We start from the raw sequence: 19,221 nt of genomic DNA on the forward strand, positions 1-19,221 counted from the left end.
TGTTTCTACCACCCTGGCATGCTGCAACAGGGAATGGTGTGGTTCTGCCAGCTGGGACTGGGGTCAGACTGCAAGGACAGGCCTGGGGGACTTCGCAAGGCTGAAGAGTTTAGATTTAGGAAGAGGGAGAAGTTCCTTGCAGATGTGATGTGGAAGCAACAGAAACCAGGTCATTCTGTGCTGCTTTCTGGTAACCAAATGGCAGCAATGAAAAGTGAGAAACCTCCTACACCATCCAAAAGATTAAAGGGCTTTACTCCTTACAAGTGAGATCTGTTCTGGGCAAAAGCCCCTGGGTGTTGCTGTGAGCAAAGAAAACAACTTGCTTGTGAAGTTTGGAATCAGGGTCTGTAGTCTTCGTATTAGATATCCTGGAAAGGCTGCTACTTACACAAAAAAAAAAATTAATTTCAATGCTTGTATAACTGCCCAGATTTTAAAATTCTGTTTAAAGAAGTGTAATATGTAATGTAAAGTAATTCATGCTTAAGGGGAAGATGTATAAAATAAAAATTGTAAAATTAATTTAACATCCAACAAGCCTCTGACCACGGACAACCTGGAGACAGATTACCACACTGGAATTATGAAACTCCTGGTGGCTGCAGGAGAAGAATGCCTCATTAACTAATAAAAGAACATGGCTGGCATGGAGATCAAGATACCTGAAGTCCTCGAGAAACATACATCTGAATACACGACACCCCCTGACATGATCAGCACCTGCCATTACCCAAGAAACAGCAATTGTCCAGCCCTGCACAGTGAAAGAAACGTTCATACATATGCGGAGTTACAAAAGAAATCGGGGCACCTCTGCCTCAGGCATAAAAAACTGTATAAAACAGCCTTGCTGGAGACGGCATTCGTGAATGGGGGAGATCTGATGAGATAGAGGTGGGATTGAGGTTCACCCAGAGCTGATCCTGGGCTCGACACTGTCTCTTTGGCTGTGGGTTTTGAGGACCGTAACTTGGTTGCGAAAATAAAATCTTTTGCATTTATTAATTTGGCTTTTTGTTGATCTTTTATAACAGAAGCTAACTTGTTTAACGAGGCAGAGAAGTTACTAACGTAGTAGTTACATTCCCGGACTGTGCATGTACTTGCCCTCTTCCATCTCTGTCAAATAAAAGTTCTGGATAGATTGATTTTGGGCTGCTGGCATGAAAACCAGAAAAATAATATTTCTGTAGAATGTAGCCTCTTCTGCTTTAAGTTCTGCAACTTTGTGCTGATTAAAATAGAGGTGGGATCTTAATGGAAACATTTTACAGAAGTTCTGGCCTACAATGTTCGCAAGTTGAGTTTAAATTTAGGTACAAATTCAAACACAATGCTTGATTTTCAGAATTTATCCTACATTTTACACAGCTAAACACTTAAAGGTATTTGAAGGAACATAATTTTAGATCTGTAACACATGAAAATGTTGCCTGCAGTGTTTTTTTCCTGACGATCAGAGGTAGAGTCAATGATATCTACAGGAATTGCACGAGATGGTATTTACTTACTTGAATCTGTTTTAAATCTCACCTACAGTCTGCTTCAGTAATACTGTGCATGTATCAGATTAATTTAGCCTGTATATTTAATCAATGTACATCTTTAGCAGCTACAGCTTCTTCTGGCAGCGTTTCACTTGCTTTTTTTATCCTGGCTCCTATTGCCTTTATTTGATACTCCCTTATTTTTCTTCTGTGGGAAAGTGAGCCTTATCCCTCTTCTCAATGTCACTTGTGATATTTCCAGAGCTCTGTCAGGTTGTTTCCCTGCTCTGATCACCTCCCCCTTGGACTGCTCAGTCCCACTTTACTGAATGGAAAATTCACAGCCTCCGCACTTGTACTTCTATTGGGAAGGATTTACATGCAGCTGACTATGCTTTGATAAAGGAAACTACTACTGATGTTGAAGTCCTTTTTGGCCATATTCTGAGTGACTTTTAACAGCTGCACTTCATAGGTGACTGTTTATGTTATCTGCATTGATAATTTTTCATTTTATTAACCACTTTGCTCCCCTTGAGGTGTCTCAGCTTCTCCTGGATGAGTGTCCACAGCCACATCTTTAGTTTCCTTTACTTGCTAGGACTGTTCTCCATATGCTGCACATCTCTATGATGCAGAAAACCTATGGACCCCACTGAGAAGCCTACCAGGACTTTGTATTGACTACTGCTACTCTGCCATCTGCCTGCTGACTGGTGACAAGCACATCCAGGAGTGCTGCAAGACGAACAGGACCCACTTCTGCCACCTCCTGCAGCTCCAGGATGAGGACTACTGTTTCCCCCAGGTGCTGCAGAACTTGTCCCTGAGCTGCTGCCTGGGCTTGCTGCTGGAGCAGTGTGGGGGCTGTGTCCAGCTGTGCCTGGCTGAGGTTGCCAGTGGCCTGAGGAACCCGGTGCTGATTGCCCGCGCTGCTGACGGGACCCACCACGCCTTCACAGCTGAGCAGCTGGGCCTCATCCGGGCCTGCCTACCCAATGGCAGCTGGCTGGAGGAGCCATTCCTGGATATTCAGAGCCTGCTGCTGGCTGCCCCATGGCTAGCGGATAAGAGGGGCTTCCACCCCAAGCAGAAGGACAAGGGGGAGTTTTATATCTGTTACACATGGCTAAGAAAACAGAGTGGGAAAGATCAGGATCAATGAATTGAAGGTTTTGGCATCTGATGCCAACAAAATTGACCCAAGCTCTGAAAGGTAAAGTTCGTGTTGAATGCTACTGTATGCCATGATGAGAAATCGTTTTACTCTGTCCCTGTTCAACCCCCAATATCAACACAGGCTGGGTACTGAGAGCAGCCCTGCCAAGAGAGACTTGAGGGTGCTAGTAGGTGAGAGGCTGGATATAATCCAGCAATGTGAGCTTGCAGCTGAGGAAGCCAAACATGTCCTGGGCCGCATCCAAAGATTTGTGGCAGCAGGCCAAGGGAAGGGATTCTGCTCCTCTGCTCTATGATCAGGAGGTCCCAACTGCAGCACTAGTGCTAGCATCTAGCCTAGCCTAGCCTAGCTGAGCCTAGCATCTAGCCTAGCCTAACCTAGCCTAGCATCTAGCCTAGCCTAGCCTGGCATCTAGCCTAGCATCTAGCCTAGCCTAACCTAGCCTTGCCGAGCTTGGCATCTAGCCTAGCCTAGCATCTATCTTAACCTAACCTAGCCTAACCTAGCCTAGCATCTAGCCTAGCACCTAGCCTAGCATCTAGCCTAGCCTAGCCTAGCCTAGCATCTAGCCTAGCCTAGCATCTAGCCTACCCTAGCCTAGCCTAACCTAGCCTGGCCTAGCCTAGTCTAGCCTGGCATCTAGCGTAGCCCAGCCTAGACTAGCCTATCATCTAGCCTAGTCTAGCCTAGCCTAGCCTAGCATCTAGCCTAGCCTACTGTAGCATCTAGCCTAGCCTGACCTAGACTACCCTAGCTTAGCCCAGCCTAGCCTAGCATCTAGCCTAACCTAGCCTAGCCTAGCCTGGCCTAGCATCTAGCCTAGCATCTAGCCTAGCATCTAGCCTAGCCTTGCCTAGCCTAACATCTAGCCTAGCCTAGCCTAACATCTAGCCTAGCCTAGCATCTAGCCTAGCCTAGCCTAGCCTAGCCTGGCATCTAGCCTAGCATTTACCCTAGCCTAGCCTAGCCTATCCTAGCCTAGCGTGGTATATAGACTAGCCTAGCCTAGCATGTAGCCTAGCCTAGCCTAACCTAGCCTAGCCATCTAGCCGAGCATCTAGCCTAGCCTAGCCTCTAGCCTAGCCTTGACTAGCCTAGCCTAGCCTAGCCTAGCCTTGCATCTAGCCTAGACTAGCCTATCCTAGACTAGCATCTAGCCTAGCCTAGACCCTAGTCTAGCCTAGCCTAGCATAGCCTAGCCTGGCATCGAGCCTAGCCTAGCCTTGCCTAGGCTAGCCTAAGGTAGGTAGCATCTAGCCTAGCCTGGCCTAGACTACCCTAGCCTAGCCCAGCCTAGCCTAGCATCTAGCCTAACCTAGCCAAGCCTAGCCTAGTCTGGCCTAGCCTAGCATCTAGCCTAGCATCTAGCCTAGCATCTAGCCTAGCATCTAGCCTAGCCTAGCCTAGCTTATCCTAGCATCTAGCGTAGCCTAGCCTAGCATCTAGCCTAGCATCTAGCCTAGCATCTAGCCTTACCTAGCCTAGCCTAGCCTAGCCTAGCCTACGATCTAGCGTAGCCTATCCAAGCCTAGGATCTAGCCTAGCCTATCCAAGCCTAGCCTAGCATCTAGCCTAGCCTAGCCTAGCCTAGCATCCAGCTTACCCTAGCGTAGCATCAAGCCTAGTCTAGCCAAGCCTAGCATCTAGCCTAGCCTAGCCTAACATCTAACCTAGCCTACCCTAGCCTAGCCTAGCCTAGCATCTAGCCTAGCTTAGCCTAGCCTAGCATCTAGCCTAGCCTAGCCTAGCTAGGCTAGACACAGATCTGTTGGAGAGTTCAGAGGAGGCCACTAAGATGATCAAAGGAATGAAGCACCTCTCCTATGAGGACAGGCTGAGAGAATTGGAAGTGTTCAGCCTAGGAAAGAAAATGCTCTGGGGTGACCTCGTTGCAGCCTTCCAGTACCTGAAGGGAGCCTACAAGAAAGATGGACAGAGTCCATCTACAAGAGCATGTGGTGACAGGACAAAGGGGAAAGGTTTAGGTTAGGTATCATGAAGAGCACGGTGAGGCACTGGCACAGGTTGCCCATAGGAGTTGTGGATGCTCCCACCCTGGAAGTGTTCAAGGCCAGGACAGATGGAGCTCTGAGCAACCTGGTCTCGTGGAATTTGTCCCTGCCCATGGCAGGGGGTTGGAAGTTGATGATTTTTAAGTCTTCTCCAACTCAAGTCAGTCTGTGATGGTATGTTGCTTTCCACTGGCAGAACCTGCGCATTCCCAGTCATTCTGGTTCAGGTGTGTGACTGGCCTGCTATGGAACTACCAGAATCAGGTTGGCTCAAGGTCACACAGAAAACTAAAATGGATTGAAAAGACTCAGGAATAAGGTTGTCTTCTCTCTCCATCTTGTACTCTTGTCTTCTAAAGAGTAGTAACAGCCTTTAATCTATTATGGAATTAACATCTGCCCTATGAGGTTTGTACTGTAGAAGAGGGTGTTTAATGACAGTACTATACTCTTATTTATCACTCATGTGGGCACCTGCCCTGTCCCATGCTAAGATAAAAGCTAGTTCTTACTTTTTTTTTTCTTTTTTTTTTCATTTTTTAAAGGATTCTCCTGGAGCTTGAGGAACCAGCTGCAAAGAGACCCTTTTGGAAAATTTGGGAATGCTCAGAACAAGTAAGTAGGAGGGCAGGTGAAAGCTTTGAGCATGTTCACCAAGATGCAAGGTTTGGAAAGGAGAAAATGTGGAAGAATAGAGTAAGAGTGCTTCCTGAAAATGCTTGTGCATCTGCAAGTCTGTCCAAAGCAGTATTTCAAAAATGAACACTTGTCAAGTTGTTTAGAGAAAAGAGAATTTTCTGGCTTAAGTGGATTGCAAGCCAGATACCAGCCTCTGTTTATTTCTTCTAGGCAGATAACTTTTCCTTTGAAAATGGGCAAGGAGAAGAAGGGAATTTTTGTGTTTTCAGATGGCTCTCATGCTGTGGTTTCTTTTTTCTGCCTTTAGGAGCACTTTGTTGGGGAAAGTGTTGAGGACTGATGTGGATGGAAGAAACCCTGATGGAAAGCCTTACCACATCCTTCCTGATAATCCATTCATGTCTGATCCCAAAGCTTGCCCAGGGGTTTATGCCTATGGGGTCAGGAATATGGTGCTGTGCAATGGACAGAGGGGACCCTATCACAAAAAAAGGAAGAGGGAGGATATTCTGTGGGGCTGTTGGGTAGAACAGGTTTGAGGAAATCAACCTCAACCTCATTGTTAAAGGAGGGAACTATGGTTGGAGAGCAAAGGAGGGGTTTGCTCGGACACAAAGCTTTGCCGCAACTCCTCCATGGGTAAGGAAAAACTTGTAGAAGATTACTATATGTGTATATTTAGTGGACTTTAGCACTGTTTTTCCAGCAAAGCTAAATAATCCAGTGTTGTATATTAAATGGAATTTGTCTGCTTTTTAAGACCAGAAATCCCTTTTCCCCAGCCCTGCTGTGTTGTTATGGAATGATGCTCTCATGACTGCACTGGACAAGGTGTTTAAATTCAAAGCCTGTGTCTTTTGTGGACAGTTTCCCCAGTAAAGCAAGGAGGACAATGGATTTTATTTAAGTAGAAAGTGATACTGTGTTTTCTCCAGAAGCTCTGAGCCATGACTGTGGCAAAGGACAGAGGGCCAGGCTGATGCTGAGATCCTGAAACAAACCTGTGACAGATGTAGTGTGTCCCAGCCAGCAAAGTGCTGCAGCAGAATGCCCAAAAGCTGTGCTCTGGGTCTGACTGTGGGTGTGATGGACAAAACACACTTGCTGCCTTCAAAAAACAGAAATTGGTGGTCTTTGCAAAGCTCTTGGCAAAAGCATGGTAGAAAAACTGAGTATTATAATAATGTTCCTTCAGCTGTTTGGTGAAGACACCTGGTCTCAAGGTCCTGCAGATGTTTCTGGAACATTTGGATGAGCAGACAAGTGCAGAGTATGTATTATTGACATTAATGCAGGGAAAAAAGTGAGGACAAGAATAAAATTCTGTGGAATCTGACAATTCAATATGAGAAAGGACTGAATTAAATTTTAACATCGCCAGAGGCAGAGTCTTTATTTTACAAGTCTCATGACATAAAATGGTGAGAGCATACTCATTTCACACTCATGCTCTGTGTTGTGTCAGTGAATGCATGAAGATGTTGAGCTCACTTGCAGTTTTGATCTTTTTCCCTTCTCTAAAAATACTGGAATTGGTAAGGATGATCCCTGCTAAAGTGACTGGTACAGTCACATATAAATTAGATAACACTTGCTGCAGGCTGATGCCTTCCTGCATTGCTTCTTGCTGTAGAGAATCTTGGTTTTTGTCTTATGGAAGCTCATCATGACTAAGCCTTGATAAGCAACTACACAGAGAGGTCCTTAAAGCCCCTCGGTCCGTTCTGTCCCAGAGTAAACTGCTTAATTACCACTGAAATTTTGCTAATGGTCCTTCTAGTAATTTTTGTACCTGTCAGTGTCATTGAGCAACTGCTTTTTGATGCTCTCTGAAAGTAAACTTACTTTGTATTTCTGTGTGTTTGACAGATGACACTCTGCCAATATTTGCATATGGCTGCAGTGTGGGCGAGTCAGTTACTGGAGGCTTTGTCTACAGGGGATGTGAATCACCTAACTTGAATGGCCTTTATATTTCTGGTGATTTCCTGAGCAGGTGAGTCTGATTGTTTCCTCTGCAGCTCCCATTCTATACCCACATTTTCCTTGTCTGGGCAAATAAGTATATTGGACCATCCCAAAACCTTTTGGGCTGGAGTAGATGAGAAACTTGGATATAGAGTAAGTTCTGTGTTTGACTATTACAGCAACATTTTTGCTGGAATCTAAACTTCCTCCATTTCAGAATCCTTAGGGTAAGTTTGCTCTTGTTCAGGTCTGTTTCTCCAAAATCCAGCCAACAGTCACAGTCTTCACTGACTGCTTTTTTTGTTTCAGTAATGCATGATTTTGACAGGAACTAATTTGGATGATGGAGACATAAAACACAGGGGTTTATTTTTCATCTAGTTGATTTATGGCTTTACAGGAAGATAAGAAGACAAATAAATGGAAGAAAGAGGATATCTCTGTTGGCAGTACATCATCTTGAGCTTTCCCTGGAATGATCAGTTCCTACAGCAAATTCATCATCTCCTTTGCTGAGGATGAAGCAGGTGGGTATCGAGCTGGCCACACCTTCAATGGAAACTGTACAGTCTGTTCTCTATGTATGGAAAATGTGGAAAATTCTGTGGTTCCTGAGGGGTGCCTGGAGAGCAGGCAGTGCAGAGAGGCTTGTGGCTGGCACAGCATGGGGACTGGTCTGTGGCTCAGGGAGGTCTCCTGCCCTGTGAAGCTGTTGCAGATCAGGTTGATGAAAAGCTCAGGAAACCGAATCTCATGTGAAACTTTCCTTTTATTGTTGGTCTTTTGTACTCTTTTACTAATCAAAAGACCATATCAATGCAGTTCACTTTTTCATTATACCATCCCATCCTCACTTGAGTTCTTAGAGCTTCTCTGAACTTCTCCTGCTTCCTTAGTATAAATTCCTCAGTCTTATTCACAACAATCCACAATTCACACTGTGGATCATGGACCAGGACTTTATTTGGGGATCAGCAAAGCCACTCATTTAAAAGTTTAGTGTAAAGGCCTCAGCACATGGGACACTGCTAAGGTCACAAGGACCAGATCTCCCACCAAGGTGGAAGTACCAATGAACATGAATGTTTGCTTTTCTACAGCTTCCTGACAGAGCTGTGTAATACAAAAAGAAGCTGCAAGTTTTTGGAAAGCACAGGTGCGTTTTAGCACTTGATCATTCAGCAGAAAAGAGATTTGCTTGCCAGGAAAAGATCCTAGATTTTCTGCCTAGCATATTCTGTCAGAGCTGCATGGAGATGCAGGCTTTGCTGTGAAATGCGTACAGTTTTTAACTGTTCTAACATATGGAGTGAGTGAATGTGAAATGTTTCTTCTTCTGGTGGCCTTTTAGAAACCAACATGGTGTTATGTAGTTTGAAAGACAACAACAGCTTTGCCTCTTGCAAGATACTCTAATTTCCCTTTCCCCTGGATATTGTTCTAGTGAGTGCTGAAGGGAAGGCACAAGGAGCATTTTTCTTCTACAGTAACCAGACATGAGAAGCTTCTGTCTCCCACAGATTAACCAATGTAGCTCTTGCTGAATTTTTTCCTTTTTGGTATGATTATGAAATGGAAAATACGTTTTTTGTGTGGTCTTCCCCTCTATTTGTAGTTTCTGGCTGCTTCTTTGGTACAAACAAGTTTTAAGAAATATGTATTTATACAGAGGAAAGCAACCTTTACAGAGCCACAGAGGTGAGGTAATGAAGGTGCTGCCTGAAAGAGAGCTGCTGGCTCTGTGTGGAACCCTGCTGCAGCCAGGAGGTCATTTGGTGTTTCTGGGAGCCCACTGGCAGGGCAGGGTGAGAACAAAGCCATTTCTTGGACATAAGGCATGGCTGGGTGGGTAACTGAAGGAGTTTCCTTTTCTGACTACATGAATTACTGAAAAGCCAGGAAAGAGGAAAATGGAGAACTGGGATCCAGCTTGGGCACTTGAATCTAAGACCAGTTCTCTTTTTTCACTTCCATTTAGGTGAACTATATTTTATGTCTACTTCTTATCCCAGTGCCTATACACCACATGGATCACTCTACAAGCTCATCTATCCTGCAAGGTTTGTAATTAAAGATATATTTCCATGCCAAATTCTTCTATAGTTACCACTCTCCAGCTATCACAGTAAAAGAATACCAGGTACTACTGATACAAAATCACTGACATCTGCATCCAGTCCTTGGGTTTTGTTTACACACTACGCCTCTGGTGCAACTTTAATCAGTTTGAGTGAATTTGTTCCTCACTCATCATGTCTGTGCACAGAGAAGTAGGAAATAGAGTTCAAATTCCTTGAAGATCTGGGAGAGTTAAGGATTAAAAGAAAGTTTCCTTGGTTGTATATCTGAATTACAGTGAAGCAATGACTTAAAATGGACAGTCCATATCCTTTAGGTTCATTATATCAAATATCTATGATGCACATTAGTATAAATAAAAAATAAATAGCACTCCACAGTTTTCTTTACAAAGATGAGAGAAACCTGGTGGTTCATGCAGTGCTCAAATAATACTGGACCCTGAACCTGAGTTTTTCCAAGCAAAATGTTTTTCCAAGCAAAATGTTTTTCCCCATCAAACAGTTATACCTGCTAAAGTCTGTTTTTAGAAGATTAAGCACACTTATGTTTTTTTTTTTGCCTCCCTAGCTTTCCCATTTTGCTAAAAAACATTAAATGGTTTCAAATCACTCTGTAGAACAGATACAGTACAAGTGTGTTTGTGCTTTTGCAGAGACCTTGGACATTCACAAAATGAAGAAAACAAGCTACGTTTTCTTGAGAAGTTAGATCCAAAGCTAGGTTGTTAACTCAAACTGTGTACCAAGGTGATGGGAACAGAACTTGAATCTTTTACTGCTCAAGGGGATTTCTGCCTTTAACAGCTTATCACGTGCCAGGAAGTGCATTTACTGTGAGGGACCAAAAAAAAAATTATATATATATATATATATATATATATATGTGACCATGCATAAACATCAAGAGCTTGAGCAGGATCTATTTATCAAAACAAATATATCTTTGTTGTCTGTATGCCACTCCTTAATGCGTCAGGAAGACCCTGTGCTTTTGAAGCTTTGTGTCCATCACTTCTAGAACAGGACCAGGCACTTACTCCCTTGGCTCCTAAAATCTTTCCAGGCATTTTCTGGTTCCCCTTGTTTGCCTTAGCCCGGATGGGGCTGTGCCAGCTCTGCCCTGGCCTGTTTGCACTTTGTAGGCGTGCCTGGGCTGAGCAGAGCTCCTTGGAGCCTGAGCAGGCTCTGGAGCACAGTCCTGACACCTCCAGCTCCCGGAGTGACTCTGGTCTCCTCATGAACCTTTCTCCTTTGATTTTACTGCTGTTTATAGGATTTTTCCTGGGGATAGCTTCTCTGCTGGGCACAGTCCCAGGCAGTGAATCCAGCATTCCCTGCCTCCCACCGCATAGCAGGAAGTGCACTGGCACAGACAGCAAGCCACACAAACTCTTACTTCCAAAACATTGCCAGGGCCACTGTCATGTGCCTGATGGCAACTCAGACTTCCCGAGGAACCTGCCAGGAAAGCTGATGGCAGCAGTGCCCTTTGTCCCCATTTCAGCTTGCCTCTGCAGCAGTACTCTTGGAGACAGCAGGGTGGCACCAAATTCCTTCTGTCCTGAGCAGAGAGAAAACGAGTTAGAATGTAATTTTAAAATCAGAGAGGAGAGAGGTGAAGGGAAAAAACCCCACAAGCAATACCTGCTTGCGTAACCTTTTAAAAAAATTGAAATGGTGTAGAGGAAGCACTTGGCTCTTGCCACTGTCTGAAGGAGAATGCTAATCACAAGAAAATATGATGCCTTAGGTCATGCTTTGCTTTGGTGGGTGCTGTCAAGCAAATTGGAAGAACCTGCTCTTATTTGTCCTACAGCAGTTCTCTTGGTGGGTAACAGAGAACACCGGTATGTTGTGGTTCTTTGTACCTCTCTTCCTGTCACTTAACGTGCAACATCTTTACCTCAGGGAAAATGTGTTCAGTTGGTTTTTGTTTTGGTGCTTTTGTATTGTGGGGAGTTGTCAGGGGACAGAGGAGAGGAACATAGACACATTTCTTTGTAGTTGTGGTTCCCTTCCTCTGTGCCTGTTCCTCTATCACCCCTCTTGCTGCAGCATCCAAAGAAAATCCCAGTGAAAGTCACGTTCACCAGCTGCTGTTGGGACAGGGATTTTATGGCTTGTCAGCCCTGTGTCAGCCTCTTGAATTCCTGTGCTGCATTCCAGGTGCTTAAAGTGATTTCATGCCTCTTACACCAAGGGCAAATGAGAACAGGGAATTGGTGTGTGCCTATGGAATAAATAAACTTCCCTAACAATCTCTCAGATGCCTGCATCTGCCTTTCTGTTTTCCAGGGAGAGCTGCACCAGGGAAGTGTAAATACAAGGCTGTTCCACTGAAAACAGAGAGCAAATGGATACCATTTCTTCCATGAGCAAGTAAGTTGTCAAGCTTTGATTTTAATGAGAAGCAAAACATATACATTATCTTACAGGCATGTGATTGAAACCTTCAGGAGTCTTAACAACTACAGCACTGAGCAGAAGCAATCCTGAATGTTGGTTATCACATTTATGTGATAATCAAACACAGCTTCTGCTGTCTACTTGATGCTGTGCCTTTGCTTAACCCCAGCCCCTGATTATTTTTTCCCCCTAAGTTTTCAATCTTCCTTTTTCCAAGCTGCATTCTGCCCCCATGCAGCTGGGGCAGGAGTTACATCTTGAGTAGAAACCAATGTTTAGCAAGTAGATATTATTTTGTCTGGGATTTCCAGATATTAGTGTATATGAACAATTAATATTGTTAAGTTTACTAGAGAAGTGTGCAAAGTTTTATTATATTCTGTCTGGAAGTAATTTTCCTTAAATATACATTCCTAATTTCTAAAGTCAATAATTTTATTTCCAAGAAAAACAAGGGTCTTTTGATGGAAGAAGAGAGGTTTATAGTATGCATTTCTTCTTGCATAATTTCAGCTCTTTTTCTTGACTATAGGTCTAATAAGTGTTTCTCTCAGTCATATCTCTGAATAAGCCTTTTGCCTTAAAGCAGGAAGGCTGAACCATGTTAATTACTTTACTCAGAGACTGTCCTTGAGCTGCAAAATGAACCTTCAAGAACCATGCCTTCAAAAAAACCTTCTACCCTCACTGCAGCCACCCCAAGAGTTTCTTCTAAGAAAGCAAAAAAGACCACATCCACCAAAGTAAAAGCATCAACAGGAAAACCAGCTCCATCTGGTAGAGACAGAGAATCAAAGCTGAGGCTAAACCTCACAAGGGAAAGAAGACTGGACACAACTCCAGAACAGCACCAGCACCACCTTTGCCAAAAATGAAGAGCTCCCACCTAGCCAGAATCAAGGAGGTTCTTCCAAAGAAAGCAGCACTACCTAAGGGAAAAGTGGAGAAGACAAGCAAAATAGCTTTTGAAGCTCAGTGATGTCCCAGAAAAAGCAAGTAGCTTATAAAATGGTAAAAAAAAGTGTTGAATAGTGACCAAATGAAAGAGATTTTGGCTGACTTGTTATGGTGGGCTCCCAGGTGTGTCCCTATTAATGGCAGTGTTAGCAGTCTCTACATATGTTCTATTAAACATTAAACTTTAACAGCACCACCTTCCAAGTCCTGCTGTGATGTCCTTTTCTGACATAAGCGGTTACGAGAGCCTGTGGTAGACATTCTGGTAAGATTTCTATGTGTATGACTGTCTAATAAATCTGACTCTAAATTTCAGGACTTTAATCTTCTGTTGAAGAATATGGAATAGACATGTTGATTACCCCACCTTTATTTAATTTTTTTGTAATTTAGCTGAAAAGTGTGTTTCAAGAGTAGTTGTCTTTCAGACAATGAAGTTAGATTTTATTTTTTGAAGGAGGACAACTAAGATACTCAGACGGCTGGAGCACTTCTACTATGAGAATCGGGGTTGTTCAGCCTGGAAAAGAGAAGGCTCCAGGGAAATCTTATAGCAGCCTTGTAGACCCTGAAGGAGGCCCACAAGAAAGCTGGAGATGGACTTTTTACAAGGGCAGGTAGTGACAGGACAAGGGCAAAAGGCTTCAAACTGACAGAGGGGAGGTTTAGATTAAATATTAGGAAGAAAATCTTCACTGTGAGGGCAGTTAGGCTCTGGCAAAGGTTGCCCAGAGAAGTTGTGGATGTCCCATCCATGGAAATGTTCAAAGCCAGGTTGGATGGGCCTCTGAGCAACGTGGTGGAAGGTGTCCCTTGCCATGGCATGGGCTTGGAATGTGATGATCTTTAAAGTCCCTTCCAGCCTAAGTTATACTATGAAGATTTTTTCAAGGTAAGGCTCACCTGCAGCTTTCATAGGGTCCAGTAAGGGCTGGAAATGTCCAGCAACTCTGAAACACCAACACAATCACAGCACTAGAAGCCAAGCAAACCCCCCCAAAACCTCGCGTTAGAGGCAAGCCACGGGCTGGAACCATCCTGCGACTCCAGATTCTACGCGGTGGACAACCCCGCGTAGAACAACCCGGCGCCGTAACAACCTCGGCGTTCAGATCCAGGAAATGATTGATTTGGGAAGCGGAGCTGGGACCGCCCTTCGCTCCTGTTCCCGGAGGCAGCCGAACCCACGTCAGTTTGGAACTCCGACGTTTCGCTTGTCTCCCACCGCCGCCCTCTGCAGGCGCCGTGCCGGGATGCAAAAGGCGATCCCCGCCGCCCGCTCTTCCCGGAACCCCCCAACTCGGTTAGGGGAGAAACGATAATTAAATAAAATATAAATACCACAGGAGGCCCCAGCGAGGATCGAACTCGCGACCCCTGGTTTACAAGACCAGTGCTCTAACCACTGAGCTATGGAGCCACACAACGTATGGGTTTTTTTTGCCGAGTACTCATCTGCCTATGTGATGCAGGCTCCCCCCGCGGTGCTGCGGGGTCCCTGCCTCCGCCAGGGCTGGGCCCGGGGCAGCCCGTCTGTGGGGGCTGCGACACCCCCGGGCCTGAGCTGGGCCTCTGGAGGTCCTCTGGGGAAAAGCTGCCCTTGGCGGGGGAGGGAATCCAGCTCCCGCGCCCCCCCCGCCCTCGGCGTTACCCGAGGGTGACAGGAGGCCTTTCCCGTCGGCGGGAATGAGCGGCGGGCGCGCCTACCGCGGATTGAGGGCGGACGTGCCTCGGAGAGGGGATCGGTGACACAGCGGAGAATGCTCCCGCTTCTCCCGGGCGTCCCCCACGCTGAGAGCGAGGGAGCAGCCGCTGCCTGAGTCTAGGTTTTGGGAGGTAAGACTGCTCAACACCTGGTTTTGTGCGGAATGGGGAGATAGTCACTTTAAGCAGATAGCTCCGTGTTGTAATTCTCCTCAGCTTTTGTGCTGTTGCACAAAACCTGGTTTAACTCTCGCAGATAAATCACACGTCTCGTTTGACTGGGGTATGAACCCGACAGCAAGACAGGAAGTGTGGAGCCTTCATTTTTTGATTTTTACTATGGAAGTTTGAAGTCATTTGAGGATTTTTCTCCTTTTCTTTGCACGAAAGAACAAATCTGTCACATGTTCCATGAAAGCTTAGGTGAAGGTGAGAAGGTGGGCTGTGCAAAGGAAGCGGAGAGACTGTGGAGTTACAAATCCAGCAGCTCTGCTGTACACCAGTCATGTTCTAGAAAAGCAGACATGATTTGCTGGGTGCAAGGAGCTAAAGACCTTTCATCCGTCCCACACTCCACAAATCATGAACTAGGTCAATTTCCTTTTTTTTTTTTTTTTTTTCTCTTGAGTTTTACTTCACCTTCTCTTTAGAAATGGATATGATCTCTGTGAACAAACTAGATCAGTTCTGGTGAACTCTGTCTTGTTGTTTATGTAAGGCACTAAAATTACTTTGAAATATCTGCTTTTGACCTCTAATGTGGCAGCTGATAAATTAATGAAGTTTCACATTTCTTTAGATGCTGTTTTTCCCCTTTCCTTTGAAGACAGTGACTCTTTAGAGGGATTATAGCTCTTCCAAAGAGGGCTAAAATGTCTCTGTAGTGAGTGTTCTGCTAATGCCTTAGGGAACTGGAATATAAGCATAGATTGTTTTATAATCTTCAAGTAGGCAGGAGCAGAACTGTCTTACACTTTTCATGCTATAAGACAAGCCTACCTTCGTCAGCCTAACACAGCTGAGCAGCAGGGTAAGATGTATTCTGAGAGAAGAGCAGTGTTGAAATAAGTTTTCTTTGATAACATGGCTACCTGCCACGATTGGGCTTTTAAACTTAGGTGTTGTGATCTAACTGTTGTGATTGCCCTGCTTCCAGATGCCTTTTGCTGCCGGCTGAGAGCATCCACAAGGTGGGCTGCACTTGAAGGGCTGTGTCAGAGTGTTTCTTAGTCAGACAGCCTGGGTGGGATTCAGGAGGTGTGGTGGTGGTACTACTACGCTATCAGTAAGCCCCTTGGCTTCTCTTTGTAATGAAAATGAGGAAATGAGACACTTCTGGGATGTAATTCATCCCACCTGAAGGTAAACCTCTACAGAAAGTCATCTGATTCCTGGTCTAGAGGTGCCTGTTCCTCAGCTGGCTGTGAAGGGAGTCGATGCAGCCTTCACAGGAACTTCCCCAGCCTCAGTTATAAATGGTAATTTAGTGGAAATACTACAGCAGGTTATTTCTTCCAATTTTTAAAATCTTGTTTTAGCTCATGTTTTGTATCTAGTGTTTCAAAGTGGATAATTCCTGTGGAATATGAAAAGCAGTTATTTTTCTAAGGATTGATTGGGTCAAAACTGTAGAATTACATCTAAAGAAGACTCTATGATTCTTTCTGCAGCTAGACCCACACACATGTGAGAATTAAGCATTTAAGCAATAAAATGCCTGTCTAGTCTGCTGTTCATGACTGTTGAAAGCCACTAGGTGGAACCTAAGGACTGCATCAAAAGATTAGGAAAATCATTTTAACAGACTTTAAATGCTGAAAACAGTGAATTTTTACCGTGCAAGTTTTAATGAAAGATCTGTAGGATGACTGACCTTTAAAGGTGTGCCAGACATCCTAAGATGCACATTTATCTATACTCTCTAAAATTTCTTCTCTAGGCCCAGACCGAGCACCAAGCTAGAAAATAGGGTGGTTAGTGTAAGAATAGGTGTGGTCACTGGACAAGTCACTGTTTAATTAACCCTGTGTTAACCCACAGATGTCACCTGTGCTGCTGTGAGTTTTTGCCCGTCTTGTTGAGCTCAGTAAGCTAATCCCAAGCACATTCCATGATTTTACTGCCATATCTTTCATTCAGGGGAAACTAAAGCAATGACTCTTCAGACAGCTAGTCCAAGGAAATTAATGGAAATCCTAGGAAATCCATGGAAATCCTTGGAAATTCTCGTGCACTGCTGTAATCCCTTTTACAAACTCCTTTGCCTCGACTGCCACCCAGTTCCCTGCTGTGTTTAGTTTCACTGGTGTTTCACAGGGTTCGGTTCTTTGCTGCACAAAGCAGCTTTGGCCTGCAATAGTGTAAAATAAAGAGCAGCCAATGTTTCCTCTGCAGACCTGGCGTACCTCCTAACAGGTTGTCAGGCTTGCCCACCTTTGTCCTCCACGCATCTGACTCTGTGTCCTGGGGGAAGGTTGGTGCAGCTGGGATTATCTCAGCAGAGGTACAGATCAGCAAAACTGGCATACTTGCGTTTCCTTTTTAACCTCTGGGAGAAAGGAATTGCAGCACAGCTTCAGCCTTCATGTAAAATGGGACATTCTGTGGGTTTTAATTGTTTGACAGGTTCAGCACTGTTGGTTTTCTTTTTTAAAGAAACCGTAGTAACCTAAAAATGTCTGAGTTTAGTGCAATTCATTTTAGTTGACAAGTGCTGGTGGATTACTTTGTCTTGTGCAAATACAAGGGTTTTTTGAATAAAATATTATCAAAATCAGGGAAACACTTCCTGCTGATTTTGGGTAGCTTTGGAGGCAATCCATGGGGTATTTTAGGCATGTAATAATCTCAACATTTTGTTCAAGCCTGCCTTGTTTTCTGAATATGAACCTTTCCAAGTCTTGTTTGACTGAAATGTGCCTCAGGAAGTATCATGTGGTTTTGCAGTTTTGACCCAATCAAGCCTTATAGAAAAATCGTTGCTTTTCACATTATACAGGAATGATCCACTTGTCTTTGAAACATGGCCTACAAACCATGAGTTAGAAGGAGATTTTTAAAACAGAAGAAATAACTTGCTGTGGTATTTCCACTAACAATTACCATGTATGACAGAGGCTGAGGAAGTTGCTGTGAAGGCTCTTTCCAGGTTTTATTTTGTGCATGGGTTGCGCTCCTACTCCAGAGTAGCATGAGAGATTCTGGTGTGCACCCTTCCTCTTCCCCGAAACTCTGCTTTCCATGGGAAGGAAGTTCAAACATGCAACAGATACAGTGCCCTTCCAAAAGCAGCTTGACAGGCTCAGTGCTCTTTTTGGACAAACATCCGTTACCACATACAAAAAAAGTCTTGCCTTTTTAACAGTATTTTTTTGTGGCTTTGAAGAGAGAAAGGGATTGATGTTTCTGTGGAAATTTAGTTTGTTTTATTCCTCGAAAAGGTGACAGAGCAGACAAGGGAATGTAAAGACAGTAAGAATCCCCTCATCTCTATTTGCTTGTAATGGGTGTCCATTCACGGGGTTCATGTTGTGGTGTCCATTGCTGGTATTTGAGCATCAGTAGTTTTCTGTGGAGTAGCATCACAATTCCCAGGTCTTATTCCAGGGTAGCAGTTCTGTCTCTGCCTCATTGTCCTTTCCAACTGTGTTTTTTCGTAATGCAAGGGATCCAAACAGAAGAGATGTTGTCTTCAAATGCTTTATGATTTGATCTTCCTGGAACTAGAAAGGAGTAATTGAATTTTCTTTGCTTCAGGGTTATTATTTCTCTGATCCAGACCAGATTTGAAGATATTCATTATAACAACTACACATACCCTATCCAGTGGTACTTAGCTGCCACACTGCACCCAGTGGTGGAGGTGGCAAAGCAATCTATTACAGGCAAAAGGGTCTGGAACGTTTGATAGGAAGCAGCTTTTCATCCAATAAGATAAAAATATAAATAACTCAGCAAAGTACTGAAAGAGCAAAGTATATTTTATTCTAGTTTTAGGAAAAGAAAAGTCTTGTATTTGAAATAGAAAGATGCGTAGTTTTTTTTATTTAAAGGGGAAGAAAAAAGCAGGAAATAGCTGACCCAGAGCTGTGCATGTGCTGGTCAGTCTGTCACTACACGTGTATTTATGTCTGAATATTACACTTATATACACATGTAAACATGTTTGTGTTGTTGGGCAGAGTGTAAACAGTTCTCCCCCTCTGGACATCACAGCCTGAAGGTCTCTGCTCAATTGTTGGTTTCCAAAAAGTGCAGGAATGTAAGGACCATCCCTGAGGCTGTAAATCCTCTCAGATTTGTCTAAAGTCACCTGGCAGATTTGAAGGTTGCTTGGGAGAGGGGTTGGCAACCAGGTGTGGTGGTTTGACCAGATGGAATTTCTGGGATGCTGTAATCAAACTAATGGGTGTTCAGATTTTAATATTGGCACCTGATGTGGCCATTGGGACATTTGGACACGCCTCTGAGAACACACCGGGGTTAAAAACCAGAGCTGCGTCCCTGGCAAGCTCTCTTTGAGGCAAAGAGGTCGGATCTCCCTTCCCCGTTCAGCTGCTGCTGCTGGGCAGGGGAGGGGCAGCCCTGCAGTAGGCCTGGGCCTGGACAGAGATGGGGGTGAGGAGGCCCTTGAGGACGGAAGGGTGGAAGAGCCCCAAGAGACATCGGGCAGCCACCCCTCCCCGCCAGGAGAGAGAGGGAGAGCCGGCATCTGAATTTGATAGCGGCCGGCCGAGGAGGAGAAGGGGGGAGTGCGGCGAGAAGGTGCCTGGCAGGGCAGCGTG

General features: G+C 44.6%; 1 protein-coding gene and 1 non-coding gene across 2 annotated transcripts; one reads left to right on the top strand and one right to left on the bottom strand.

Moving 5' to 3' along the window:
* Window positions 1-640: 640 nt before the first annotated feature.
* HHIPL2 (HHIP like 2) lies at window positions 641-11,745 on the top strand. Its single transcript, XM_059467302.1, is given in 12 exon segments — window positions 641-868; window positions 2,092-2,622; window positions 2,624-2,706; window positions 5,228-5,260; window positions 5,262-5,297; window positions 5,629-5,769; window positions 5,771-5,919; window positions 5,922-5,960; window positions 7,191-7,317; window positions 7,671-7,816; window positions 9,268-9,349; window positions 11,670-11,745. Coding segments are annotated over 12 exon segments (1,671 nt in total).
* A 2,335-nt stretch (window positions 11,746-14,080) lies between these two features.
* Window positions 14,081-14,153, bottom strand: TRNAT-UGU (transfer RNA threonine (anticodon UGU)). The gene has a single exon. It is a non-coding gene; the product is annotated as a tRNA-Thr (tRNA).
* Window positions 14,154-19,221: the final 5,068 nt, after the last annotated feature.

The sequence above is a fragment of the Ammospiza nelsoni genome, chromosome 3, assembly GCF_027579445.1.
Source record: "Ammospiza nelsoni isolate bAmmNel1 chromosome 3, bAmmNel1.pri, whole genome shotgun sequence".
Taxonomy (NCBI): Eukaryota; Metazoa; Chordata; class Aves; order Passeriformes; family Passerellidae; genus Ammospiza; species Ammospiza nelsoni.